The sequence below is a fragment of the Rutilus rutilus genome, assembly GCF_951802725.1.
Source record: "Rutilus rutilus genome assembly, chromosome: 17".
Lineage (NCBI taxonomy): Eukaryota > Metazoa > Chordata > Actinopteri > Cypriniformes > Leuciscidae > Rutilus > Rutilus rutilus.
Genome location: NC_140230.1, coordinates 26,963,184 through 26,991,128, shown reverse-complemented (window position 1 = coordinate 26,991,128; position 27,945 = coordinate 26,963,184). Strand labels below are relative to the sequence as shown.

The window sequence follows — 27,945 nt, the reverse complement described above, 5'->3', positions numbered from 1 at the left end:
AAATCGCGTTCCCGGGGGCGGGGTTCATGTAAATTCAAGGGTTGGTGATGTCACTAACCTGGAGGAATGTTGTGTAGTCCCTACCAGACGTTTGTTGTAGTCCTTAAAAAACGATTTCTTTAAAAGCAAATATATTCCTTTTCTTTGAACTTTGAGCATTGTAACTTTGCAGCTGTTGTTTATGCTCAAACAGCAACATTACACACTAACTAAAGTTAGAAAAGTGAAATCATAATCAACCACCCCTAAAAGTAAAATGTAAATGTCAGGGTGCAAACTGTTGTTATAAAATTGTTATTTGAGTTAAACGTTATCTAAAATGTTTGTTTTTTTATTTTTTATATAAACCACAAAACGATTAGCCTATACAGAAATATTTGTGATGTGCAAATAGCTAAATGACAGTAGACATGCTTTATCTTAGTATTGCCCGAAATGGACTACAACAGAAATTGTGCAACACCTGTTGGCGTATTCTGGTAAGTAGGCCTAGGCTACTTAAATGGTTATGGTGGGTTCAAGGGTTCAATGGTGCGTTCAAGTCATCTCCTAAAGATCGTATTTACAAGTTGAACGCACATGAACGCCACCACAATGTCGTAAATACGAGTGGGAAGCTCGGGATTTTCTTTAAGTCCCAATCTTTACGAGTTGGGGGGCGTGTCAGTGAGAAACATGGCGGAATACCAAAATACTTAAAGGTATTTAGCAGTGATATTGTCAGGCTTTTCTATTACAGTGCATTAAGCAAATTGCCTGCACCAATATGATGGCATAATAATATAACAATGTATGTAACGATAAAGTTTGCAGTGGCTTCATAAATTAATTAAAAACGAGTCACGACTTCCCACCTCGTAAGTACGAACTTCCCAGGAGGACTTGAACACACCACAAGTACTCCTGGGAAGTTCGTACGTACGAGGTGGGAAGTCGTGCTTATAACGGCATGTGCGTTCAAGTCACTTTCGTCGGAGCAAGATGGCGCAGTATTCTCTTAATTAATTACACAAAAATACAGTAAGATGCTTAAACTCTTGTTCTAGAAAATGAAGAACAAAGAAATGTGCATCAAGTGTACTTTGTATTCTTATGTTTTTAATTAATTTATGAAGCCACTGCCAGCTCATCATTATATGTTGCATTGTTATATTATAATTCTATCATATTCTGTGTTGGGGATTAGCTAACTGCGTTGTAAATAGAAAAGCCTGACAATATCACAGCTAAATACCTTTACGTATTGTGTATTCCGCCATGTTAATCACTGACACGCCCCCAACTCGTACAGATCGGGGCTTAAAGAAAATCCCGAGCTCCCCACTGGTATTTACGACATTGTGGTGGCGTTCATGTGCGTTCAACTCGTAAATACGATCTATACGAGATGACTTGAACGCACCATAATTACGAGTAGGGAAGTCGTGTTTACGACGTCAGGGTCAGGTGCGTTCTTTAGTGCAAGATGGCGGTGTAGGCTACCTTCTCTTAATTAACTACACAAAAATACAGAAAGGTTTTTCACTATACTTCTAAATGCAAGCTATTAGGCTATATTCTGTGCAGGGAATTAGCTTATTTTGTTGTAAATAAAAAGCTTGACAAATCTTCTAAATATAGCCTATAAATATTATGGTATTCCAACGTATATCACTTACATGCCCCGCCCCAACACGTAAAGATTGGGGCTTCCCATTCGTTTTTACGACTTTTGTGGTGGCGTTCATGTGCGCGTTCAACTCGTAAATACGAACTTCTCGACATGACTTGAACGCACCATTAGTTCATGTTACTTAATGTTGTGTTCTGGCGAAGATGAACGAAAGGTTTTGAAGGTAGCCTAATGACAGAATTTTTATTTTTGGGTAAACTATAACCCGTTGGCCTACATCTGTTTGGACGCTCTGAGTAACCTGAATTATAGCCTACGCTCGAAAACATTGTTAACACTAATAAATGTTTGGAGAAAATATAGGCCTAAAAGACATTTACCCTTCCAAAAGTAGTCGATGAGACTGAGAATAAGCGAATAGCGCACTTCATGCATGTCAGATTGTGATCTTAATTTATTTTTTTGTAGCCATATGCTCCACAGTTCCTATTTTGAGTTTTATTAGTGTCAGTGTGCTCTGTTTAAGTCTGTGACATCCGCGCCAGAAAGAAGTCCTGATTGAAATGCGTCTCACATCTGTATAGCTCAGCACTATATTGCGCGCTACCTGCGGTGTGCGGAGACAGAGGTGCGCTGGGCGTTTGCCATCATCCGAGGGGAGGGGAGGGAGGAACTTCACTTAAATACTGGAGACATCAGAGAGCCATTCTCACAGCATCGGTCTCACAGCATCAGCGCCTGATACACGGAGAGAACATGGCAAACGCGTACCTGCAAGGAGTAGAGATCTCAGCTTCTCAGTTCCTGGATATATTCCATCATTATGACAACGATGGTAATTTATTTCCTTATTTTGTGGATTTTATGAACTGAAACATTTTTGGGGAAGAAAAAAATGGGATTATTCTTGCCACCTGCTTTGCAACTGGTTTCCAAAAGTTTGGTTGTAATTATTTGTCTAGTTTATCTTACCTATCTGACATGCATTAACCTGTGTGGTGTATACCGTTAGTCATTTCAGATGGTTTTGAAATATACTTTTTGGCAGACTGATGAAAGCTCATCTGAATTGAAACTGTGTTGTGTCACTGATTTGGGGTGTAAATGCTCTCAGGTAATGGATATATCGAGGGGAAGGAGTTGCAGAATTTTATCAAAGAACTTCAACAAGCACGAAAACAAGCAGGACTGGTAAGTCAAACTGTTTTTTTAATCTACAGCTGCGTAGTGATATCAGCTAGAAGGCAGGGATTTATGTGACACATACCAAGAAGGGTTGATAACACAATATAATAATAAGAAGAACAACCGTAACTATAATTACTATGATTGTTATTACTATAAATACAGCTAGCTGCCAGCATTGTATTGGAGTCCAAGCAAAAAAGTAATTTATGGAGAAAATGACAAAATATAGACAAAAATAGCCAAATCTTTAAATAAGGGTCCTATGTAAACTATTTTTTTCTTGATTGTATTTTGCATAGCTTTATTTTCTTCTTCTTCTTCAAATATAACATCCCCTGAAATTGGAAAATGATCAAATTTAATGTGTCCTCACATTTTCCTATATATAATAATGAATGTGTGTTTGTGTGTACACACACACACACACACACACACACACATTAATATGCTTAAATAGGATTGCTCTTGATGGCCATTTTGTTTGATGTGCAAGCAGCTATCAGATTGATTAGAGATTGCTAACTTCCTTGACTAAAGCGCATGGAAGTTAGCGTATGGTCGACTAACAGCAGATGGAGATGCATTGGTACTCTATTGCTATTCCTGCAGTTACTTGCTTTACAATGCTAAAAAATACAATGTTGAATTTCAGCCCCCAAAAATGCAAGCCCTGAAAATACAATGCATTCGAATGCAAGCACTGTTAATGCAATGCAATGCTTTTTTTAAAAAATTTTTTAGTGCAATTTAATAGGCTTTTTTTGTTTCAAAGACATTTGTCATTAATTTACCTCCATAAAACCTTTGCAAACAACAGTTTTTTAGTTGCATCTCCCCCTATGGCCATAAGTAGAAAGAAATTCACATGCATTATCCTGGTGTTGGATAATGCAGGTTTATGAATGTTGGACTAGGCATTTAGAAGATATATGTCAAGAAGTAAATATGGGCCACACCCAAATATTTTACTAGCTTGTGTCTTTAAACTGCTTTGAAAAAAATCTTTTTACAACTTTTTCGAATATGATGATACATAGCAAAACGTCATGTAAATTAGACTAGCAGCCTAGAAGAAGTTTGAAAATGAAAAATAGTGGAGAGCACATAAAGTTTCAGAATTAGCAAAAACATAGCATTACATAAAATATGCTTATTGCGTAAAATTGTCAGAGTGGTATGTACTGTTTGCCTGTGAAGTGGTTGAATTTTTGGACCATCCAACCTGGGGGACCCATCTCGGATCTCTGTAATTTAGGTTCTCTGATGCCCAAATAATAATAATAATAATAATAATGTGTAATATTATAATAATAAAATGCTCATTAAAATAAATGCATATTGTATATTAAACATAAGTATACAAATGAAAGGAAAAGATGAAAGTATGAATGAAATTTATAATAGATAATAAATACAATAACAAGATAATAAAAGTAATAACTTTATTACCACTGAAAAATAACTTCAGGCACCACTGCCCCCCGCAAGATAATATCTGTCTATGCATTATATGAGTGTGTGAGGTGTTGGTCATGGTCACAATCCATCTAAATGGATCTCATTTTCGTTCATCAAAATGAACCATATGACCTTTTTATAGAAGATATTGCAATTTTAGTGGCATACACATTGTCTCCAGTATAGCATTTATAATAAATGACGGTGAATTCCTTTGCTGTATCATATGATGGAGTGGCTTGTTATCAGACCTGTTAAAAGCTCTGATAGAGGACAGAGACTTTGTCCCAGTTTGTCTCAGTCAGCACGTTAGAGTCAGTCTGTCTCCCCATCTGTGTCCATGCACATCTGCTGCAGGCTCCTCCCCTCATTTGCTTCATAGAGAATAAATCCTCATTTGCGTTTGTTTTACAATACTTCTGTAGTTGCAATCTGCTGGTTATGCTGTTATCTATAAAGAACAGCAATGCACAGTGTGTAGAAAACAAAGATGAAAGAGCCAAAGCCTCATTGGAGGGAACTGCGTGCAGACTTGATGTAGTGGAATGACCTTGGATGAAACTCATTACTGGTATACGAATGATGGTTTGTTCTTGTCTGGAAAATGCACATGCTAAAATTGCGAAGTAAACTACATTCATAAGGGCCAAGAATGACTGAATAGATGCTGAATCCTCGGTAACTGAATGACTGTAATGAATGTCATAATAATAAATGTGAAATTTCCAGTTCTTCCATCATGAAGGTCAGAGTATGTAGCAATTTAGCAGTTAAACTACACTCACTATATGGACAATTCGCCCCAAAGCAACCCGGGTTAAGTGCTGTACTAAAGATCTCAAGGGTCGCTTCTTATGGGATCGGATTCTAAACTATAAAGGCCCGTTCACACCTAGAACAATAACTATAAATGTAACTAATGATAACTATATTAGTGTCCACACCAAAGGACAATGACGTTTATTATATGCCAGCACTGCAGTTTTGTCGTCTGCCGCTTTAAATGCTCTACCCTTTAAAGTCTGGTGGCTTCTGATTGGCTGTCATTGTTTTGATCATTTATCAGCTGGAAAAAAATCATTCTGAAAGTGATTCCAATTATATCGTTTATCTGTGCCGTTATCGTTATAGTTGTGGTGTGGACTCTGATACTTTTTTTTACATTTAGAGGAATTTCCAGATCATTATAGTAGTTATATCGTTATAGTTATTATTATTATTACGTCCTTGGTGTGATTGGGCCTTAATACCTGCAGGAAGCATTTACATTCATCTAAATAGCAGTTGCTCGTGTGGCTTAGGACCCTTGGAAGTAAAGAATTGGAAATGTTAAATATTACCAATACATGTTGCTTGCAGCAAAATTCACCAGAAAACACACCTAATTTGAAATGGCCATGAATGGTGAAAAAGGCTAAACCTGATGATGTAGGCCTAGTTACATTGTGAACCTGCAACCTTCAAGTTACCAGCACTGAGTTTCAGCAATCCCACCATCTGTATTTTGTAATTGGAGAATTCAAATACACCTACAGGTCTACAGTTGGTCTGACATTTTATAAAACAGTGACACTTGTCCTCCATGTTGTCCCTGAAGTGGTGTCCAGTGGCTTTGCTTTATTGAGATTCCTATGTCGTTGAGTTACGGCTCTATTAGGCGTAAAGAGGAGGTGATGGACTGTGACAGGACTGAGGAAAAGCAGCCACTGGGTCATTTCACACCTCTAATGATATTGTGCTGTGCTTCTGTGCTCCCTAAATGTCCCTCATGGGCCTCTGCATATAACAATTTAATTTATTCAGATTTCTAGACAATGCATGTGTTCAGGTGTCATTTAATCTTATACATGTGCCCACGTTACTTCAGGTCTGCTCGCCTAAAACTCTTTGAATAAGGCCTTCTAAAAATGCATTTATAGATGGACCTCAAGTCAACACACAAACTTCAATAATTGCAAACATCAAATGAGTAAAAAAAATGACCTCACCCAACAAATAACTAACACTGATGAACAAAAAACAACATCAACAACAGCAGCATAAAGACAGCTAGCAGCAAAACAATGCTTGATCACTTAATGCATTATTTATGCATAAATGCATGCTGGGAGCTGACAAACACTGAACAAATCAACATTTCTCAATATGAAACTGCTTGTTCAGACCACTCGAGTTGGGATTACATGTAGGGGATTTTCTTTAGTAGACTCAAATTAATTCACACACCTTATGTAATGATTTAACTCTGTTACACTTACTATTATTATAATAAATAAAATATTGTGTAAATTTCTTTCCTTTTTTCATTCTTGTTTAATGTAAATAAAAAGAGCAGATGCAGTCTATGTCAGATGCAGCTGGTTTAAGTCAGGCCCCACGTTAAATTTACTCCACTATTACTACTAATCATTACTAAAATTGCAAAATCACTCTGTTTATCATCATCTGAAAGAAGACGACCTAAACTGTTTCATTTTCATTTTCAATTCTTTAAATCATGTTTTAATTTCATCCCTCGCTGTCCTCACTGTCATATCAGCTGAAGCAGAAATGTTTGGATGAACATGTTGATCACTTCTCCAGAATGAAACCAGAGAACAGAAGGATTTCAGGATGGGTGTGGAATTAATCAATGGGCCTTTTCAGTCAATCACATGGAATCCTCTGCTTATTAAATATAGAAGAGAGTTTCACAAGTCTACCTTCATTAATCATTATGGTAGCCATTATAGATACCATCACCAGTTCAGAAATGTTAGGCTTAAAGAGCAAGAAAGGGTCCTGACAAAAGCATTGCTATAAGTAATACGATTAATGCTCGTATAGGCAAGAAGTGACAAACTGCATTATAGACCAATAAATGAGCAGAGATCTATAAACAGTTATTCTAATGTTTTATATTCAACAGTATGGGTCACCAGTGTAATGTCAATAAAAAGTTGCCATATTTTCTGACAAATAACAATAAAAAAAATGGCAGACAGATATTTCACACTGTAATAGAAGCAAATAAACTTCAAAAGACATTTTAACAATTTGAATTAAAACAGTCTATACTTATAAGAGAAGAATAAAACACTAAACTTGATTAAGGTATTTATCTGACTAAATTATTAACAACAACAGGTTTAATTTTACTATACAAATTGGCATTGACTACAACATAATTATTCATATTTTGCTGATTCTCTCATTTCTTCTTTGACAGCCTGGTCAGAAATGATCACACAATTTGGCTTGTGTCACTGAATTAACACAAATACAACGGACTCCAAGCACAACTACGCAATATTCTTACAAAATCGAACAAATTTTTAATTATATTTAAATAAAGGTTGAAGATGTCAATTTTCTTTGGCTGGACATCAGTTTTGGCCACTATTGTATACAAAAATGTATTTAAGTAACGTATCTATTTTTTTAAAAGACCTACATCACATATCTAATCCAGTATTTTAGTATACACTTCATTTAACCTCATTACACCAGTGCAATGCCCTTTCAGAAATGCCTGCTTGAGGATATGCTTTCATTTGTCTCAGCCACCCCATTGAATCTCACTGAGTCTGTAGTAAGATATATAACTCTTGGTAAACAGGCAAAAGTTTAGAAAACTTGGTGGGTTGCATTTTATTGGCATATCATAAGGATGGAACAAACTGGAGTCTGCGGGGCCTAACTTTCATCAAAACCATGACCTCATCATGTGAATGAACTGAAGTGTTTCACATTATTTTGCTGATTTTTGCACAGTTGCCGCTCTCCATCCTATGCCAAGATGGGCAGGCTTTTTTGAGGAATGAGAACTCTGCTCGTCTGTATCAAAATCAGTATGAAAACACAATCAGCATTGTGCAATGAGGGCTGAAGATAGCAGCACATCCCATCTGTCTGTGTGTATTTGTTCTTACACATCAATGGCTTTTAGAAGGCAGAAGAAATGGATTGTAACAGCCGGAAGCTTGATTGTAACCACTGAAGTCTGCAGCAAACTGTACTTTTTGTTAGAATGCAAGAAAGTTACAGAAATGATTCTTTAGGATGCCTGTTTGTTGAATTGTCATTTTCTTTCCAGGAACTAACAGACAAAATGAAGGCCTTTATAGAGAAATATGAGCAAAACGCTGATGGGAAAATAGGTATCATTGAGGTAAGGAAACTAAAAACGTATGCTATGGTATTACAATAATATACTTTTTTTTAATTAAAATTATTTAATGATTTTTTGACTGTTTAAATGTCTGTCGCCAGCTATATTGTTTGGCAGACACAGACTGTGATGTTTAGGCTCCAAAAAAAATTGAAAGGTTTGTCATGTTGACATTGCAGTAAACGACATGAGCTTAACGTTGCTCTGTGTTGATTTACCGGAGAACAAAAATGTTTGTTCGTTTATATTATGCTTTCATCCAAGTACTGTGAGCCACATTTGACCATCAAAACATCAATTGTAAAACCAGAATTGTTTGTTCACATTGTCAAATCTGTAAACTGTTCAAAACGGTGAAAGCGTGTGGATTTACAGCAATCAGTGCAGCTGTCAGCGGCTCTCTGGAGAGGTTATCTCTACACAGATATCGTCAGATCCAGCAGCCTTTGACACTTCATAACCTGACATTCCTTTTCCTTCATAGATGACACTGTCAACTTGTCTTTCCCTAGGAATTAATGCACATTACATTAATCAGAAAGTGCAAAAATGAACTTTTTCTTTACGTCTTTCACAGCTGGTTCAAATACTTCCCACCGAGGAAAACTTCTTGCTATTTTTCAGACAACAGCTGAAGTCTTGTGCAGAATTTATGGAGGTGATTCTAAAATGTACACAATTTAAACAACCTGTGCTGACTATAGAATAGATAATACCATTGCATGTCTTGAAGTGCAATTAGTGCTTTTTAAAAATATACAGAGCAATATATTTAGGTAAACTACACTACCATTCAAAAGTTTGGGGTCAGTAAGGCTTTTTTAAAGGAATTTATATTTTTATTCAGCAAGGATGCATTCAGTTGATGAAAAGTGGCAGTAAATAGATTTATAAAGCTACAAAATAATTTTTTTAACTTTTTTTATTTAAAGTTTCCACAAAAATATTAAGCAGCGCAACTGTTGTCAATATTTGTAATAATGAGAAATATTTCTTAAGCATCATAGCACCATCACAGAAATGAATTAGGTTTTAAATTAAATTGTAAATTATTTCTGTAATGTGTATAGTCTGTTTTGGATTAATTTTCTGTTGTTTGCTGTGCTCTTAGTTCATATCATTAGTTTCCTTGGTTGCTAATTAATTTACACACCTGTTCTGTTTTCCGTTGATTACTCTCTGTCTGTATTGAAGCACTCAGTTAATTCGGCTCATTGTTCCGTGTCATCAATGTTGTATTTGGTTGTCGTTTATTTCATAGTTATCTCCTACGGTACGTGTTCTCTTGTAGTTTCTGCTCATTAAAGAAAGTTTTTGGTTTTCCTTGTATTCGTGCGACTCTCTGCAACCAAGCATGACATTTTCACAACATAACTTTTTTTTAACTATATTATAAGCTTTGGTTAGCATATAAGAGGCTTTTTTCCAATCTATTACAAAATCTTACTGACCCCAAACTTTTTAACGGTACTGTCAATGCTATGTGTCTTTTTAAAAAGTGTCAATTTAAATGTAAACACTGAATCTGCAGATTTCTGTAACACATCCATGTTATTAATTTCTCTTCCAGGCTTGGAGAAATTATGATGCTGATCACAGTGGATACATAGAAGCTGATGAACTTAAGGTGAGAAGCAAACTTTAAACTTTGACTTTTTATGCTCATTGTGTGTAAAGACCCCAGTGCTATTTAATACTAGTAATCTTGAAACTATTATTTTCCCTCTAAAATATATGTTGCTCTGACCTAACCAGGACACCCTTACAGCTTTAACCCTCTATTTGACCAAAAAGCTTTCTTCTTTTTTTTACTTTTCAAAAAAGTGACTGTTATCCAGTAGTAACATTTCTGGTTCTGTCTGAGCAAAAACACATTGTAGAAAAACACAATAAAACAAATCCAAATAAGCAGGAGTGTACTGCAGTCACAATAGGTAAAATGTATTCCAGCTATTCATTATAATCTGCTCATATGCTTAGAAAAAAAAATCATATCAACCAGTTGCTTAAAAGTTTGTTATTTGGGCTAGTAAACTGGCCTTCGGATCTCAAACATGGAAATGAGGGTTAATATCTTTTAGGTTTGGCAGATAGTTAAGCATTATGACACTTGGCACACAAACTTGCTGACCAGCATACTTAAAGTACAATTCCACCCTATTATCTCTTCACAATCTTGTCTATCAGTTAGGACAACCTTTTACAGTGTAAACCTATTAACGACATATAACTGACCTTAAGATGCAAGTCATCTCAGAAGGCAACTTGTACCTTCTTAAAATGTAAATTCATGAGGTCAATCATAGCAATATGGGATTACCCACATTGGAGTTTCCCTCTTAAGAAGTCAATCTAGGTCTTTCTCCAGCATGTGGACTGGAGGGTACAACAACAAACGGAACAAAATATTTAATTTCCAGATCAACATTAATAACCATATGCAACCCTCAAAGGGGCTTGTTTAAAGCAAGCACAGAGGATTTTGGCATTTAAATTAAAATGGGGAATGGTTTCTTTGAACATCTGCCAGATTTACAGTCAATGATTTGATGAGTGCAATCTGTTAACACTGGACCGCTTTTGGACCCACTAATGGACCTCCGGCAGGAAGAGGAAATGCTGAGAGCTCTGTGAAATATGAATGTTGCCTTTTGGAGACAGCACCACTATACAAAACATAAAATGGATAGTTCTGGCCCTTGATGCTGATTGGTCAAAATTGGTTATATTCCATAGTATTGCAACAGTGCAACCATTCATTTTTTTCTCTTTTTTTTTTTTTTTTAAGTCTGTTCAAGAGTTATAGACCTTATGCGCCAGAGAAACAAGTGCGCAGACATCTTTAGAATATTGTCTTTGAATTTCCGTTTTAGCGGTAGCTCTGTATATTTCTATGGCAATCCTGTCGAAGAGTAATTAGCTGGTGAAGTGGATTTACTTATTGTAGAGTTAACAAAAGTTATCACGAGCACTGTAATGTTTAAAGCAGATGTCTTAACACATGTCAGTAGACCGGGAAGATTTTAAATCGGGAAGTTCATTCATAAATGCGTAAGATCGCTGTGGAAATACAAACCGGAAGACAAAAGACAACAAGCGCAGCGCTGAAAAGGGGCGGAGCTACATAAGGTCTATAAGACATGAAATATACCAACCAACTACAAGACTGTGAACTTAACCACTTTAATGGGTGTTGTAGTTTTTCTACCAGGAGTTCTGCAGCTGAACATGAGTATTTTGAAAATAAGCTGAAAACTTGCAGGCTGATGGTTTCAACAAAAGCATATACCTTTGATTAACAAAATCAATTCCCCCACAAAGAAAATGAATCTCTTATGCTCAAGGCTGCATTTGTTTAACTAAAAATTGACAGTAAAGCTTGTGAATTGTAAATTAGTTCAAAAGAACATGTATTTGAAACAGAAAATATTTTGTAACATTATAAATGTGTGACTGCAAAACAAATATAAACTGTCACTTTTGAAATTTCATAAATTTCATAAAGAAAAAACTCTTTATTGACGCCAAACTTATATAAATAATCCAATCGAATGTTTTTCAGAACTTTTTGAAAGATCTGCTGCAGAGGGCTAAAAAACCATATGATGAGAAGAAATTAGAGGAGTACACACTGACTACGGTAAGTGAACTACAGAGCCCAACAAATAGGCCTACATGTATTTTGAGGGAATAAATATTGTTTTGGTTTTTTTACAGCTGAAAATTTTTGATTCAAATAAAGATGGGAAACTATGTCTGTCAGAAATGGCACGGTTAGTGAGCTTGCAAATTTCTTATGAATAAGTATAATTTGCTATTAACTTTGCTATAAAACAATTGGAAATATGGCGTCTCTCTCTCTCTCTCTCTCTCTCTCTCTCTCTCTATTAATATATATATATATTTTTTTTTTAAACAGGCTGTTACCAGACCAGGAAAACTTTCTACTAAAATTTCAGGTAAATCTGCATTAGTAATCAACCCATAAATGCTCTGGATTTACCCATACCCACCTAAAACTGTACATCTTTTCTTCAGGGGGTAAAAATGGCCAGAAAAGAGTTCAACAAGATTTTTGAGTTATATGATCAGGTAAGTCTCTTGCATTGATCAGTCATTCTTTTAAATGGTGTAATCATCAAAATACTCTGTGCCTGGCCGCCTTAAAATAACTCAAGCCTAAACTTAATGCTGGTTGATTTTTTGCATTACCAGGCATGCATAGATCAGCCAGAGTGTCTTCTATTGTACAAGGCGTGAGGAAAGCAGCCATTAGTATGCAAAGACAGTACTCTTTCTGGATAGCACCTCTAACACCATTGAAGCCCTGGCTCAATTGTAATGTATTACTGTGTCCCTGAATAGGGCAAATTCCTCACTGCTGATGACAGCACCCTTGATCTTTATTGATTGGCAAGTTCAAGTTGCGAACTCCCATAGAGACTGGCTCAAATACACACATAACCATTTTTGGGCTATTAGAAAACACTGCTCAATGATGCGGCATTAGAGGTGGCAGCATATGCTCAAAGCTCTGAGGCATTTCATTACAGACACACCGACTGCTGGTCTGCATTTAGCAGACACATGGCTTTGCCACATACTGTTTGCGCTTAATGCAAAGGCTAGCTTGTTCTTTCATTAGATCATTAAGAGATGATTAAAGGCCACATTATGAAAATTATGGAGATACATTGACTTATTCGACTGACTTATTCTTCATTTAATTTTCAGATGCCTCCTAAAATGGTATAATGTCATAAAGATGTTTATTTTTGATGCAATATGGATACATTAGTAAAGCACTCAAACATGAAAATTACCGTTAACTTTGGTTTTGTTTCTTCAGTACAACACAGAAGTTGAAATTTTTAAAGAATCGAAAGGGAAAAAAATTATATATAAAATTCTATTATATATTAAATATATTATTAAAGGTGTATGTGTGTACACCAATCTTTTGAAATCATATGATAATTTTTTGGTCAACTTTGGCACATATTTGCAGCCCCAGGTTGCAATAAACTTATTTTACTTATAAGAACTATTTAAAAAAAATATAGAATTATTGACAAAATATTACAAAAAAGTAGTATATATATATATATATATATATATATATATATATATATATATATTGTGTTTAAAAAAATTATGAAATATATAATATAAAAAAATAAATTTTTGGAAAGACATGATGGTGAATAAAAAAGAAGTAAAAAAAAAAAAAAAAAATGGGGGTGAACTTTTCCTTTAAACCAAAGCCATTACATATAGTACCTTTTTCACAGTAGGGGTAAAATCTCTGCGTGGGAGTGGCAGCTGCCCCTAGCGGTGACGGGTTGAGTGACAGGCCTAGTGGCAGCTGCCCCTGCCACGCAGGGATTTTACCCCCTCTCCTTTTTCAGGGGGACGTTTAAATGTTACAAGCCCTCTAAAGGAAGTTACTGGCCCACTTTCTCTGGCTATTATTTCTTCAGAGCACCAAATGTGCACCCCAAGACTCAGCATGTCATTGCATTGACTCTGTGTGCAAAACCGATCCTAAATGCCCTGATTTTCAATCTCTCCCTAGAGAACATTTCATGAGGCATCCCTAATGTCTGAATAGAGAATACAGGAAATGATGGTTAAGTGGCATGACGCTGAGTTTCCTCAGTGGCTGTCACACATCTGTGCTTGTTAATGTTCACTATGCTTGCTGCCTCTCGCAGGACAGGAACGGTTACATGGACGAAAATGAGCTTGACGCCCTCCTCAAAGACCTTTGTGAGAAAAACAAAAAGGTACGCATCTAATCTGAGATTTCATGCTTTCATTTTATGAGATCTGTTGATGTATTCTGGCTCTCAGTTGAAGCCCATGATGGGCACAAACAAATTTCTTCAAGCAGACTCATAAAATAAATCTAATCTTCTGCTGCTGCACGTGGGTTACATACAAATTCTTCACTTTAGAGCAGGACAGAGAAACTTTACATTATGTAAGGGAGAAAACTACAGTGATACACAGCTATCAATTTAAAAAAGGAATAGTTTGGGTTCAGTATAAGTTCAGCTCTAAGAAAACCATTTCAGTCTCTCAGTTTGTAAAAAAAATAAACAAACAAACATTTCATAGCACATATAGACATGCACTGGATGGAAGTCTATAGGGGAAAGCATTCCGCAAGGTTTGAGGATGCCATGAAGTTCGCTTTTCTTTCCCGTGCCAATGTATTTCCTGTTAAAACAGGAAGTTTGAATAAATAGCCAATAGGCTTTATTTGCGTCACTGTGAGCCACGATTAGCGACTTGGTAGTTGGTTGCAGGTGGACATGGGGAGAGGAATTTACATTCTAGAGGGCATCTAATTTGATACAAATCTGTGTAGTGCAGGATTTCTTTAGTATTTTTTGTCCATTTTCCTGGAAGAGAAAGACTACATTTTAAAGGTGAATATTGTCAACTAGCATATAGATGACCTCAAAGCTAATAACGCTAACTTGTCCCCTTTGATTTCTATTTCAAGTGCATAACTTAAATGTATTTGCTGCCAGTAGTCTGAACATGGAATACTTTTAAATTACATGTCTACAATGCCATTCAGAAGTTTGGGGTCATTAAGACATTTTAATGTTTTTGAAAGTCTTTTCATTTGGCATTTATTTGATTAAAAATACAGTAAAAACTGAAATATTACAGATATAAAAAAAGTTTTCTAGATTAATATATTTTAAAATGTAATTTTTTCAGTTGATGGCAAAGCTGAATTTGTATTAGCCATTACGCCAGTCTTCAGCGCAGAAATGTTTTCAATCTGCTTTTTAATTGAGTAAATTAATTTAAAATATTTTTCAAATTTTTGTTATCAAATATAATTAAATATTTGTGTTTTGGTTTTGGTTTTAAAAAAAATGTTCTGCATGTCTGAATAAAGCCTCTCAGACTCAGGAAAACTGAATACAGTGGGTACGGAAAGTATTCAGACCCCCTTAAATTTGTCACTCTTTGTTATATTGCAGCCATTTGCTAAAATCATTTAAGTTCATTTTTTTCCCCTCATTGTACACACAGCACCCCATATTGACAGAAAAACACAGAATTGTTGACATTTTTGCACATTTATTAAAAAAGAAAAACTGAAATATCACATGGTCCTAAGTATTCAGACCCTTTGCTCAGTATTTAGTAGAAGCACCCTTTTGATCTAATACAGCCATGAGTCTTTTTGGGAAAGATGCAACAAGTTTGGGTGCACACCTGGATTTGGGTATCCTCTGCCATTCCTCCTTGCAGATCCTCTCCAGTTCTGTCAGGGTGGATGGTAAACGTTGGTGGACCGCCATTTTCAGGTCTCTCCAGAGATGCTCAATTGGGTTTAAGTCAGGGCTCTGGCTGGGCCATTCAAGAACAGTCACGGAGTTGTTGTGAAGCCACTCATTCGTTATTTTAGCTGTGTGCTTAGGGTCATTGTCTTGTTGGAAGGTGAACCTTCGGCCCAGTGAGGTCCAGAGCACTCTGGAGAAGGTTTTCGTACAGGATATCCCTGTACTTGGCCGCATTCATCTTTCCCTCGATTGCAACCAGTCGTCCTGTCCCTGCAGCTGAAAAACACCCCCACAGCATGATGCTGCCACCACCACCATGCTTCACTGTTGAGACTGTATTGGACAGGTGATGAGCAGTGCCTGGTTTTCTCCACACATACCGCTTAGAATTAAGGCCAAAAAGTTCTATCTTGGTCTCATCAGACCAGAGAATCTTATTTATCACCATCTTGGAGTGCTTCAGGTGTGCTTTCATGTGTCTTGCACTGAGGAGAGGCTTCCGTCGGGCCACTCTGCCATAAAGCCCCGACTGGTGGATGGCTGCAGTGATGGTTGACTTACTACAACTTTCTCCCATCTCCCGACTGCATCTCTGGAGCTCAGCCACAGTGATCTTTGGGTTCTTCTTTACCTCTCTCACCAAGGCTCTTCTCCCCCGATAGCTCAGTTTGGCCGGACGGCCAGCTCTAGGAAGGGTTCTGGTCGTCCCAAACGTCTTCCATTTAAGGATTATGGAGGCCCTCTTAGGAACCTTAAGTGCAGCAGAATTTTTTTTTTGTAACCATGGCCAGATCTGTGCCTTGCCACAATTCTGTCTCTGAGCTCTTCAGGCAGTTCCTTTGACCTCATGATTCTCATCTGCTCTGACATGCACTGTGAGCTGTAAGGTCTTATATAGACAGGTGTGTGGCTTTAATAGTATAATCAAACACAGCTGGACTCAAATGAAGGTGTAGAACCATCTCAAGGATGATCAGAAGAAATGGACAGCACCTGAGTTAAATATATGAGTGTCACAGCAAAGGGTCTGAATACTTAGGACCATGCGATATTTCAGTTTTTCTTTTTTAATAAATGTGCAAAAATGTCAACAATTCTGTGTTTTTCTGTCAATGTGGGGTGCTGTGTGTACAATAATGAGGAAAAAAAATGAACTTAAATGATTTTAGCAAATGGCTGCAATATAACAAAGAGTGAAATTTAAGAGGGTCTGAATACTTTCCGTACCCACTGTATGTCTAATGCCACATTGACAGACAATAAAATCACTGAACATACTCTTCTGATCTCTTGACAGGTTCTAGAAGTCAACAAAATCCCGACGTATAAGAGCGCCATCATGGCTCTGTCTGACGGAGGCAAGCTCTACAGAACAGAGTTAGCGCTGGTGTTGTGCGCAGAGGAGATGTGAACGCCTCCATCTGTACTCGCACCATCTCAGAACCCCGTCCCCAGCTCACCTGTGATGCGTAATGTAGCTAGAACCTTCTTACGTTCTTTCATTTTGAACATGGATTTCACATAGACAGGCAACCAGTGGCACATACTTTTCAATTTGTTGTTTCTATACTGTTTCTAAATGTACAGATTTTTTTAACAATGACACACGTACAATACAACCTGCACTGCATAGATGAACGCTACATTTCCCTCAACACGAAGAAACCCAAAAAGCTACCAAATTCCCATCATGATTTTAAAATCCAAAATATTCACCAATACCTATTCTGCAAATATAAGAAGTATTGATTTATCTAACACTATCATAGACAAAAGCAATAATGTCCTCAATGAATGCTGATGAAACATGGCCTGTTGGTGGGATCTATATAAAACTCAAAGGCTACAAAATATACTTTTGCGATGCATGTTTATACTGTAGCTGATGGCAGGCCCTGCTAGTGGGGTATTTTTGACTGCAAGCACATGCCGAACGTAATGCATCGCCCCAGACCTGTCCTTAAATGTTAGATTTTGCACTGTAAAGAATGACATGCTCCTCTATGCTGAACACCACAGACACTGTGTAAGAAGATATTAAACTTATTGAATGACTACTTGTATCCAGTTGTGTGTCATACTGAACATCCCTCAGTCCCTAGAAATCAGCTTAATATTGAAGTAATAAAAGCCCTCACCTGTTTGCCTTTCTTCTGTGGAAAAGTTTTTCCCCATACAATGAAAGTCAATGGGGTCCAATGTTGTTTGGACCCCATTCAATTTCATCGTATGGACTAACAGTTAAAACATTCTTCTATATATTTTCTTTTGTGTTCCGGAGTAGAAAGTAAGTTAGGTTTGGATCAATATGAGTAAAAAGATCTCAAGAAGCTCATTGTGTGGTTTGGTCCAACGTATTCATAACATGCAAATGTTAGTTTGTTCAGTAAATAAAATCATACTAAAATTGAATGCCTGGTTTGAAACACTACATGACAATAAAGCTGGTGTTGGGGAGTTCTGGCAAAAGCACAAAACAATTCTCAGTAGAGTTCCCCTCTCCATTTAAAGTTTAAACAGATCATGATCTTATCTTATAATTGAACAGTTGACCTTCCCAAAGCGGACACTGCAAGACATAAAACTTCTGTCACTGTGAACTAACAGAAACACTCAGAATCTAAACCTTTGTTTAGTTGGAACTTTGATAGCTTGACTGAACTAAATCACCTAGGATACCCGGATTACCCGCATATTGAAAACATATTTGATTTACATATTTTCTCATATCTATATCAAGATTTTATGCTTAGAATTTTCGATTAAACACCTTTGGACTGGAACACCAAGGATGAATCGCATTCGAGAGAAATGCCTTTCTCTCTCCAGCGCTGTAGCCGGAAAATTGTTTTGATACCAGAATTTCAAAGCCAATTTATGAGCTATTTTATCACCCTGCCAGTAATGATTTAGGCTGCCCTGAAAGTGCCACATTGAGGCTAACTGATATTTAGGACTGATGACTTCGAGGACATATACCCCCGGTCTCACAGAGAAGGTTTAAGCTAGTCTTAGACTAAAATGCATGTTTGAGCTGTTTTTACTGAAAGCAACTTTCACTGACATATCTTAAAATATGTCAGTTCCATTGTTTTGTATCGAGATGCACATCAGTAATGTTTTTTTTTTCTAAGGCACGTTTATAAAAGCTACTTAAATGCTCTAATTGAACTAAGGCTTAATCTAAGCCCTGTCTGTGAAACTGGTAGCCTGGGTGCCAGCCCGAACCCCGCCCACAACATTTTTTGGTCGGGAAGTTCGGTCTGGACTCGCTCCGTTGAGGAGCTATTATGCCCGAACAAAAATTGTTCGGACCAATCAAATTGTCAGGGCGGGCTTTATACGATGATGGACAGATGAGCAACGGTAACGTAATCATCCACGTCACCAAAGAGCGCTTGATTTGAATTAGTTTACAACAAAGACGACTGCTGCTGGAGAATTGAGATTTCACGAGCTCACATTTACAAATAAGTCAGATAGAATAAATGCGTATATAAGAGTTCACACAAATAAGTCGATAGAATAAATGCGTATATAATGTGCAGTCCGAGGAGAGGGCTGTGGGCTCGGTAGCCATACTCCCCCCGTATTCCTGGTTGTGAGAGAACAAGACAAGAGTGAGGATTCGGGGTGGTGGAGGGATGCTGAAAAACTGTCAAGGAGTGTTAGGTAAGTTTACAGAGTGAATATGCTTCCTCATGCTGATAGATAGGGTAACGTTAGACATGGTATTGTTTGATGACAAGTTGATATTGGATTGATTATTTGTACGTGCTCCTCCCGAACTTTGTTTATGAAACATCATGTGTAGATTCCGCCATCGCGTCTGTTATAGAAGATATCGGCAGCGCATTCATTTTAAAAGAGGAACAGAGAGCCGCGACTTTTTTTTAATTTTTTTTATTTTTTTTATTAAATGCTTGTAGAAGCCGCGACATTTTGTTGGTTGAAAATATGAATGAAGAACATGCGTCATTTACTCCGTTGCTCTGATTGGTTGTAGGTCTATCCAATTGAGTGCAGAGGTTTTTTTTTTTCCTGGTTCGGTTGAGACACACCCCATAATCAAATCTCTATGGAGCAGTATCAGACTCACATTCTGACTAGAATCTGAGTATGACGACGTCAGGCTATGAAACCGGGGCATTGAGAACTAAAACTTAAATACAAATTAATTAAATCCAAATATATTGAATTACACAAACATTTATCAATAAGTTTCTTTAAATAAATTATTCTTTTTAACTTAGCAAGGATGCATTAAAGAGACAGTAAATGCATTTACATTGTTACAAAATATTTCTATTTTAAATAAATTATCTTATTAACTTTCGATTAATCAAATACAAAAAAAAAAAAAATCAGTTTCCACAAAAAATTTAAGCAGCAGAACTGTTTTCAACTGTGATAAGAAGATTATAATTTACTATAAACAAAGGCAGGTCAACAAGAAAAGATGCAGTTTTCCATAAGGGTACCACACCAGGGTTTTTTTGTGCTGTCAAGAACCCATCAAAAAAGACCACAAGCAGTAATATAATATAATCTGGAACTACTAATAGTGATGGGGACAAGACCACCTATGCTGAGTCCGAGTCAAGACCGAGTCTTTGAAGGGTCGAGACCGAGTCCGTTGGTTTTCAAATACAGTCGAGTCCGAGTCAAGACCGAGTCTTTGAGGAAGCAAGTCCGAGTCGAGACTGAGTCTTTAGGAGTCGAGACCAAGACCATAAAAAACATGTCAGTTTTCATATTCATGATTTAATATCACCCCAGTTAATAATCAACAGTTAGGCCTACAGACTAAGCTAGATTGGGAATTGTTTAGAGGAGCAGTCTTAACGTCTTAATATGGACTATGCTTTTACTATCATTAAAGAAATCCCTACCACATGCATCATCTTCTGCCTATTTTTCTAAACTGCTTCAACAGTGCTGATCTGTCATCAACATGTTAAGCCCACCCTGACTTTTTTAATCATAGTTAGGACATGCAGAACAAATAAAAAATTTCTAGTGGTATGTATTCTAGTGGACTAGTGATGGGGACGAGACCGCCTATGCCAAGTCCGAGTCAAGACCGAGTCTTTGAAGGGTCGAGACCGAGTCATGACCGAGTCTTTGAAGGAACAAGTCCGAGATGAGTCCGAGAAAGCAGAAATCGGTCTCGAGACCGGAGTACTACATCACTAACTACTAAAATGAATAAAAAATGAATATGGAGACTCCTCAGTGGTCATTTTAAGGAAAACTGATTTAAAAAAAAAACAAATCACTTTCAAAGATTAAAAAAACCCTCTAGAAATACAAAGCAATCAAAGCTCCGAAATGCATTTCCCTCAGTTATTTAGTTATTTATCTATCCACTAATTGGTATTTAACCAAGAATAAAGCAAGAAACAATGCAGAATTTGTTCTATTTTTGACTAAAATAATTTGCATGAAACAAGGTAATGTACACCAAACTTTAATTTGTACTTTGTCATTACATTATAAGGCGGTTGAAGGTTGTTGTAAGATTTCAAATCTTTTGATCAAGTTTAGGTTGACTTTATGCATTCTTTTAAACATTCTTTGTGGGCTTTATCCATCCATCCACACTTCTATTCTTCAAACCACTAATATTCTGTATAAGTCGCAGGGATGCTGGATCCTATCCAAGGGCACTGGGGCAACATGCAGGCTAAATGTGTAACCTACATGTTTACAGCCAACAGAATGTAAATGCCATTGTTACAATGGATTTTTAAGGCAGAAATGGCAGACAGGCCAAACTTAAATGTCAAATGTGCACACATTTTTAATTCAATATGGCTCTAATCCTCCAAACAACAATTCCTTACAGCCCTCAAGGTAATAAATGTGTCACAGAATGGATATGTGTATGTGCCAAGACAACTTAAGTCTCAATTTATACAGTCTACAAACCATATTTCAATTGATCCTCTGTTACACAATGGGAGATTGAGATTAGGACTGTCATTAGTGCTGAATTACTGTGGTTTTACAGGTTTACGATCCCTTTGTGCTTCTGATCATTGATTCCATCATGGCCCATTGCTCCTTTGTGACCTGGCAAATAAAATCAAGGAAAACATAATAAATAAAGTAATGAAAACTCCCCATTGTAAATATCTGATTGACTGAGTAAAAAAAAAAGAAAAAAGAAAATCACCTCCTTCAGACCATTGAACTCGCCAGCCATGGAGACATATTCACCACCATCCATTCGAATGATCTAAGGACAGAGGAGCTGTTAAAGCTGGAAATTTGTCTTTCACTGTGAAAAACATATTAGCTTCCCTGTCAGGCCTCCTCAACTTTTTTAAGTAGAGCCATTACAGTAATGCGCCGGACTATATAATTTCATATTGATCTCTGGAGCACTACTTTTTTTCCCCCTAATTCTTCACAAAATTCTCTCTGCTACCCATCACAGAGGGAAAGAGAAGTGTAGGTTGTGCCCTTGTCTCCGTTTGGCTGTAAATGGAGAGGCCCTGTGGGGAAGACTCTAGGTGAGCCAGAGAGGCGAAGCACTTTTCACGCAAGGTCATCGAACTCACCGCTCCTGATATCCAGCTGGCGTAGTCGCTGCAGAGGTAGGTGGCAAGGTTGGCGATCTCTCCAGGAGTGCCCAGACGACCCACGGGTATCCTCGAGAGCATCAAATTCTCAAACTGTCCGGTGGGATCCAGTCTGCTAAATGCACCCTTCAGAAAGATAATGGGAGAGTTAATATAATATTTGGAAAACTAAAGCTTGACCTGGACTGAGTCAGTGAGTTGAACTAGAGAACTGAATCAGTCTGATTTGTGAACAAATCATTCAGACTGGTTTTCATTGAAAAGGTCCGACCAGAAAGCATGATTCATTCACAAATTCACTCTACACACCAAGGGATGGACAACATTTTCAGAGAAGAAGAACTTAAAACACGCACACTACCTTGGTTTTGATTGGTCCTGGTTGAATAACGTTAAATCTCATGCCGTATCTGCCCCACTCAGCAGCCAGAGACCTGTAGGTAGATACAATGAGCCTTTACACATGCTCTGATTTCAGGGATGAAAAATGTAACCGATACCGATAACCGATAATTCTTTATATTTGAAAGGCGATAAATATTGACCAATAAATCTAAATACAAATTTTTATTTAATTTTCGAGAGCCTGATTACAAAAACAAAAGTCTCACCATTAAAAGCCATGTCCCAAGCACACAATTAGAATGTTATCATTATAATTTTATGTAGCCTATACGCTGCATATGTTGCACTGAACTGTATTTTCCTTTCCTGAAGTGATTTCAATCATATTTGAAGCAATTTAAAACCATCATGGCAAACAGTTCGCATCTCAACTGTCTCAGCTGAAGGAAATCCATTATTTTTTGCCTTTAATATATCGGCCAAATTATTGGGCCGATAACAATAACATTAAAAATGAACATTTTCTACTGATACCGATATGGTGGCCGATATATTGTGCATCCCTATCTGATTTATTAGAAATTTGTCCAACTTTTTGGGGATATCTGGTCATCCTTTCTACCAGACATGGCCACTAGTGCTTCTAGTGTAATTATCTCCCTGAGACGAACCTTTTTCCATTAGGTTTATCACACAGCACTAGTGTAAGCACTAGCAAACATGGTGGCTCAAATTCTTAAAAAAAAAAAGAATAATAAGACCTAAAATTCACAATAACAATAATAATACAATACAAGATATATTTAAGAAATATAGAATAAAAAAAAAATATTTAAGATTCTGCAGTATTTAGAACTCACTAATCATACCAAATGCAAAGAAAAAAAATCATTATTTTTATTATTAAATGCAAGGCAATTGATTCAGACAAACAACTTCTTATGGAATCAAGATCATCTCTGTTTATCACTCATGATGTAAACCAATTTTAAAAAGCATGATATATAAATAAGTGTCATGGTGCTTATGTTATATGCAGTATCATCCTGAAATAAGACATGCTTGGTTTAATTGAGCTCCTCATTCCAGTCTTCAAAAAAATTATTTTTTTTATTTGAAGTAAATCCTGTCGTTGAACTAAACATTTAAGCAGAGATAATATTATTAATAAGCTACTGAATCATTAGGTATATAGTGTGCTGTCCAGTGTCCACCTCTCTCTATTGCATTTCCAGCATATTTAACACTCCTTAAGAGGATAGGATCAAGATCCCCATCTTACAATTAAAATGTAAATGAAACATAGCCACTGCACCTTCATTATGATAACATATGCAGCCTTTCAGGAATATATTAGAAAGGCATTTGACAGGAGGACCTTATTCTCAAAGGCCTGCCAGGAGGTGAATTACCTAAAAACGTGTCTGTAGTGTAACGGAGTACATACGTGCACAGCTTCTCCACTCCAGCTTTAGCCGCAGCGCTTGGCACAACAAATCCTGAGCCACTCTCAGCGTAGGTTGTGGTGATGGCCAGAAAAGCAGCTCCTTTATAAATTCAATAAATTAGATCAATCTATAGGCTGCAGAGCACCTGTGACATGACAATTTATAAATAGTTCTGTGTGCATCGAGAATCTAATACCTGTTTTAAATGAAATGAAAATACAATGAACGCACCGAGTCTTGAAGGTCAGACTTGTTATCAGCAACATAATATCTTTGCACTTGGAGTTAATGGAGTAATTGAACAGTCTGTAATCACCATGTTCGAGGAAGCAGAAAGAGGTCAAAATAATCAGGTGAGAGGCTGGATGTCTGAATCTGAGCAGCTCATTCAACAAATACACACAACAAACACACAAATATGACTGAGGCAATGAAATGGAATTATCTTATCTTGCTAGTTGTCATCTTACCCACACACACACTTGGGTCTTATCATTGCAAAATATAATAAATGTACTACATAAGGCCTAATGATGTCTTAATTTACACATGAGCAATTATGCTGCAGCTTACTGGTCACAGCCAGAAGCTGTTATCTCCACGGAAAACAAAGAGAGCAGAAAACGGCATGAATGCACATAAATTAGCCCATTACAAAAACAAGCTTGATTAGCAAAACAACTATGACAACTTTTTTTTATGCCACTTTCCAAAAAGCATTATTCATGGAATGTGCAAAGAAGCCACAGGCAACCTCATTACTGCAGAAACGTCAAGACAACGGGCAGGAGACAAACGTGGATCATCTGGACAACTTAGTTAGTCACAAACATAGATGTGATGCGGTAAAATTTTCCACATTTCAATTCATCACACTATAAAAGAATTGGTCACAATGTAACTTACAGAACAATAAAAAGTTTGTATTCAGTAAGATTTTGTAATACTTTTGAAAGAAGTGTCTTATGCTCACCAAGGCTGCATTTTTAATAAAAAATTACAGTAAAAAATACAGCACAGTGTTCAATACAATAGTTATATTGTGAAATATTATTACAATTATTATTACAAAATAAAAAATAACTATTTTCTATTTTAATCTATTTTAAAATGCAGTTTATTCCTGTGATGGCAAAGCTGGATTTTCAGCAGCCATTACACAATGTATCATATGACCCTTATTTAAAAGAACAACATTAATTTAAAATAGAAATCTTTTTTAATGTTATAATTGTCTTTACTTTCAATTTTGATAAACCAAATCCATCCTTGCTGAATAAAAGTATTAATTTCTTTAAATAATAATAAACATTTTACACTACCTAGAAATGTTCTGGGTTCTCTATTTATCTCTATTGACAGAATCTGTGACATGCTGTCAGTTATCACAGATGATAATAAATAGTACAGATTATCAGTGACTTGAGCACTCTGTAGGATTTTTTTGCATTTACTGCCCTCTAGTGGTTAAGCACTCCGAATCAACCACCTCCAGCCAACCAATAACCATACATTTATGCATTTGGCTTTTATCCAGAGACTTTCAGTTACACATTTTAATCAATTCACTCACTCCCTGGGAATCAAGCACCATGCTCTACTGTTTGTAATAGCGTTGCATACTACAATGGTTCCCAACCCTGGCCCTGGGCTGTGTTCGAAATCGCCCCCTATTCCCTTAAATAGGACTTTATTTGAGGGGACATACTTTTGTAGTGGTGTCCGAAACCATAGTGGATATTATCGAGTTCACTAATTCAATCCTATAATGCACCGCAATAACGAGTGTACAACTGACACTCAATGGCTGAGAATACCCATAATGCACTGTGAGGGTCGTTCACAAGATGGCGCCCGCAGCTGAATCATCCATATATTCATTTTCCAAACCACTGGTCCAATGTCTGTACAATGTATTATCATGCAGGTATAAATTCCTTTTTAATTATTAAATTGTTTAATAAAGGTTTATGCATGCTAGTTTCCATGACAGAGTTCAAGATAAATCTTTTCATTACTACTGGAGCTGCCAGTTTGCCAAGTTTCAAATAGTTATTAAACAGAAAGTACAAACTATACAAAAGCAGTAGCCCTTCTGACACACTAAGTGTTCGAATTCACTCACTCGTTTTCATTCACTCCTTCAAGTGGACTATATTAGTGGACTAATCACCTTTCTCAGCTTTGATGAGGCGTTTCCCGATGTCTAGCGTGACATAGGCAGTGCCGTTCAACACTACGTCAGTGATGGTTCTCCAGGCATTGGGAGACAGCTTCTCTGAAGGAGAGATGAAGTTTCCAGCTGCATTGTTTATCACCACCTGGCAAACAGAATCTCAACGTATCAGAAGGAGTTTTGTGTGGAATCTATTGTATCACTGCTGTTAAGATGGAGATCTAAACCTACATCAGGCAGGCCGACGTCATTGACAAGCTGGTCAACAGCAGCTTCAACTGAAGCAGGGTCTCTAACGTTACACTGGACGGCATGGACCTGAAACATCAACACATTTATCAAACTCTAGGAGGATGAAAACAAGTTCCTCACCAAAAACATGGCAATGTTTGCTTAAATGCGAGAGGTACCTTGTTTTTTGTCTGTTGTGAGATTTCCTCTGCTGTTTTCTTCAAAACATCAAGATTTCTGGAAGTGACAACAGGAGACTTAACACGACTATTTTAACATGAATAATCACTCAAATTTAACATGATTTAAGCTTTTGGATTTGCTTGCAGGGTGAGTCATCAATTATTTAGGAACCACAAGACAAAATAACAGTAAAAACAGTGATCGTGAGAAATATTACAATTTAAAATAACTGGTTTCTGTTGTAATATATATTAAGATGTAATTTATTCATGTAATGGCAAAGCTGAATGTTCAGCAGGCATTACTCCAGTCTACATTGTCACATGATCCTTCAGAAATCCTTCTAATATGCTGCTCAAGAAACATTTCTTACTATTATCAATGTTGGAAACAGTTGTGCTGCTTAATACTTTTTTGATGATCTTATGAGAGGGGTAACTAACCTACTGGCTATCACGCATTCTGCTCCCAGTGAAGACAGAGCAGTGGTCATGGCTTTTCCAAGTCCTGTTCCTCCTCCAGTGATAAAGGCCACTTTGTTTTTGAAAGTTCCTGGGAGAAGCATAACACCTTCAGAAGGTGGGAAGAATCTAGCTTGGGGACTGCTCTGGTATAAAGTGTTTGTCCCATTTCCAAACAACTGTTAAAGGATAAAAAGAGGGTCATTTTATTTATTCAGACAGCAGCTAGTACCAAAAAACAACAACTTTCAACTGGGTGAAAGGTCATAAGGACAATGAAAGTATAAAGTACTTCCTGCTTAAGCTATGCATTTAGGGAAATATACATTATAATTAATAGAACATGTCTCAAATGTAGTATGAAAGGCATGATTTTTACATTCAGTGTACATTATAACAATTAAAAAGAGTTCATTTTACTGCGCAAGCTATTTAAAATTGAATTCCCAAAAATGCCATTTAAAAACGTATATTTTATAAAACTAAAAGTTCAGCTTATGAGATTTTGAAACTAAATTACAATTTAATGCATGCACAACTAAATAAAATTCTTACTCGTGCTGGTGTGAAACACTTGTTTGGAGTTAAAACTCCATTTAACAAGGCCAGTCCTCTGAGCACCGCCATAACGTCAAAAGGAAAAAAATTATATATTTTTTAGAGGGAGAAATAATACGTGTTGCAACAAAGTCAAAAGCATACAAATAAACTAGTGAAGTCAGACTCAGTAATGCCTCTGACGCATTGAAATCACTCTACGACTAAAGTCCGAAAATCCTGAATGATATCTTCCGGT

General features: G+C 36.8%; 2 protein-coding genes across 2 annotated transcripts; one reads left to right on the top strand and one right to left on the bottom strand.

Annotated features, from left to right (window-relative positions):
• Window positions 1-1,704: 1,704 nt before the first annotated feature.
• On the top strand, window positions 1,705-17,773 carry calb1 (calbindin 1). Its single transcript, XM_084435403.1, has 11 exons — window positions 1,705-2,447; window positions 2,727-2,803; window positions 8,334-8,408; window positions 8,986-9,066; window positions 9,979-10,035; window positions 11,971-12,048; window positions 12,126-12,181; window positions 12,328-12,367; window positions 12,447-12,500; window positions 14,123-14,194; window positions 17,016-17,773. The coding sequence occupies exons 1-11, from the start codon at window positions 2,369-2,371 to the stop codon at window positions 17,127-17,129; spliced, it is 783 nt and encodes a 260-aa protein (XP_084291529.1). The 5' UTR covers window positions 1,705-2,368; the 3' UTR covers window positions 17,130-17,773.
• A 3,399-nt stretch (window positions 17,774-21,172) lies between these two features.
• On the bottom strand, window positions 21,173-27,942 carry decr1 (2,4-dienoyl CoA reductase 1, mitochondrial). The gene is made up of 10 exons (XM_084385632.1): window positions 27,705-27,942; window positions 27,132-27,328; window positions 26,685-26,742; window positions 26,506-26,592; window positions 26,272-26,419; window positions 24,098-24,197; window positions 22,667-22,739; window positions 22,285-22,431; window positions 21,897-21,959; window positions 21,173-21,793 (listed from the first exon to the last, which is right to left on the bottom strand). The coding sequence occupies exons 1-10, from the start codon at window positions 27,774-27,776 to the stop codon at window positions 21,734-21,736; spliced, it is 1,005 nt and encodes a 334-aa protein (XP_084241758.1). The 5' UTR covers window positions 27,777-27,942; the 3' UTR covers window positions 21,173-21,733.
• Between the last annotated feature and the right edge of the window lie 3 nt (window positions 27,943-27,945).

What these genes read in the sequence shown, in the direction of transcription:
- calb1 (XM_084435403.1), top strand. Translation starts at nt 2,369, where the DNA reads ATGGCAAACGCGTACCTGCAAGGAGTAGAGATCTCAGCTTCTCAGTTC. An exon ending in TAGAAGCTGATGAACTTAAG is followed by an intron (nt 10,036 to 11,970) that starts GTGAGAAGCAAA and finishes AATGTTTTTCAG; the next exon opens with AACTTTTTGAAAGATCTGCT. An exon ending in TTTTTGAGTTATATGATCAG is followed by an intron (nt 12,501 to 14,122) that starts GTAAGTCTCTTG and finishes TGCCTCTCGCAG; the next exon opens with GACAGGAACGGTTACATGGA.
- decr1 (XM_084385632.1), bottom strand. Translation starts at nt 27,776, where the DNA reads ATGGCGGTGCTCAGAGGACTGGCCTTGTTAAATGGAGTTTTAACTCCA. An exon ending in AGTGTTTCACACCAGCACGA is followed by an intron (nt 27,329 to 27,704) that starts GTAAGAATTTTA and finishes ATCCTTTAACAG; the next exon opens with TTGTTTGGAAATGGGACAAA. An exon ending in CCAGCTGGATATCAGGAGCG is followed by an intron (nt 21,960 to 22,284) that starts GTGAGTTCGATG and finishes CTCTGTCCTTAG; the next exon opens with ATCATTCGAATGGATGGTGG.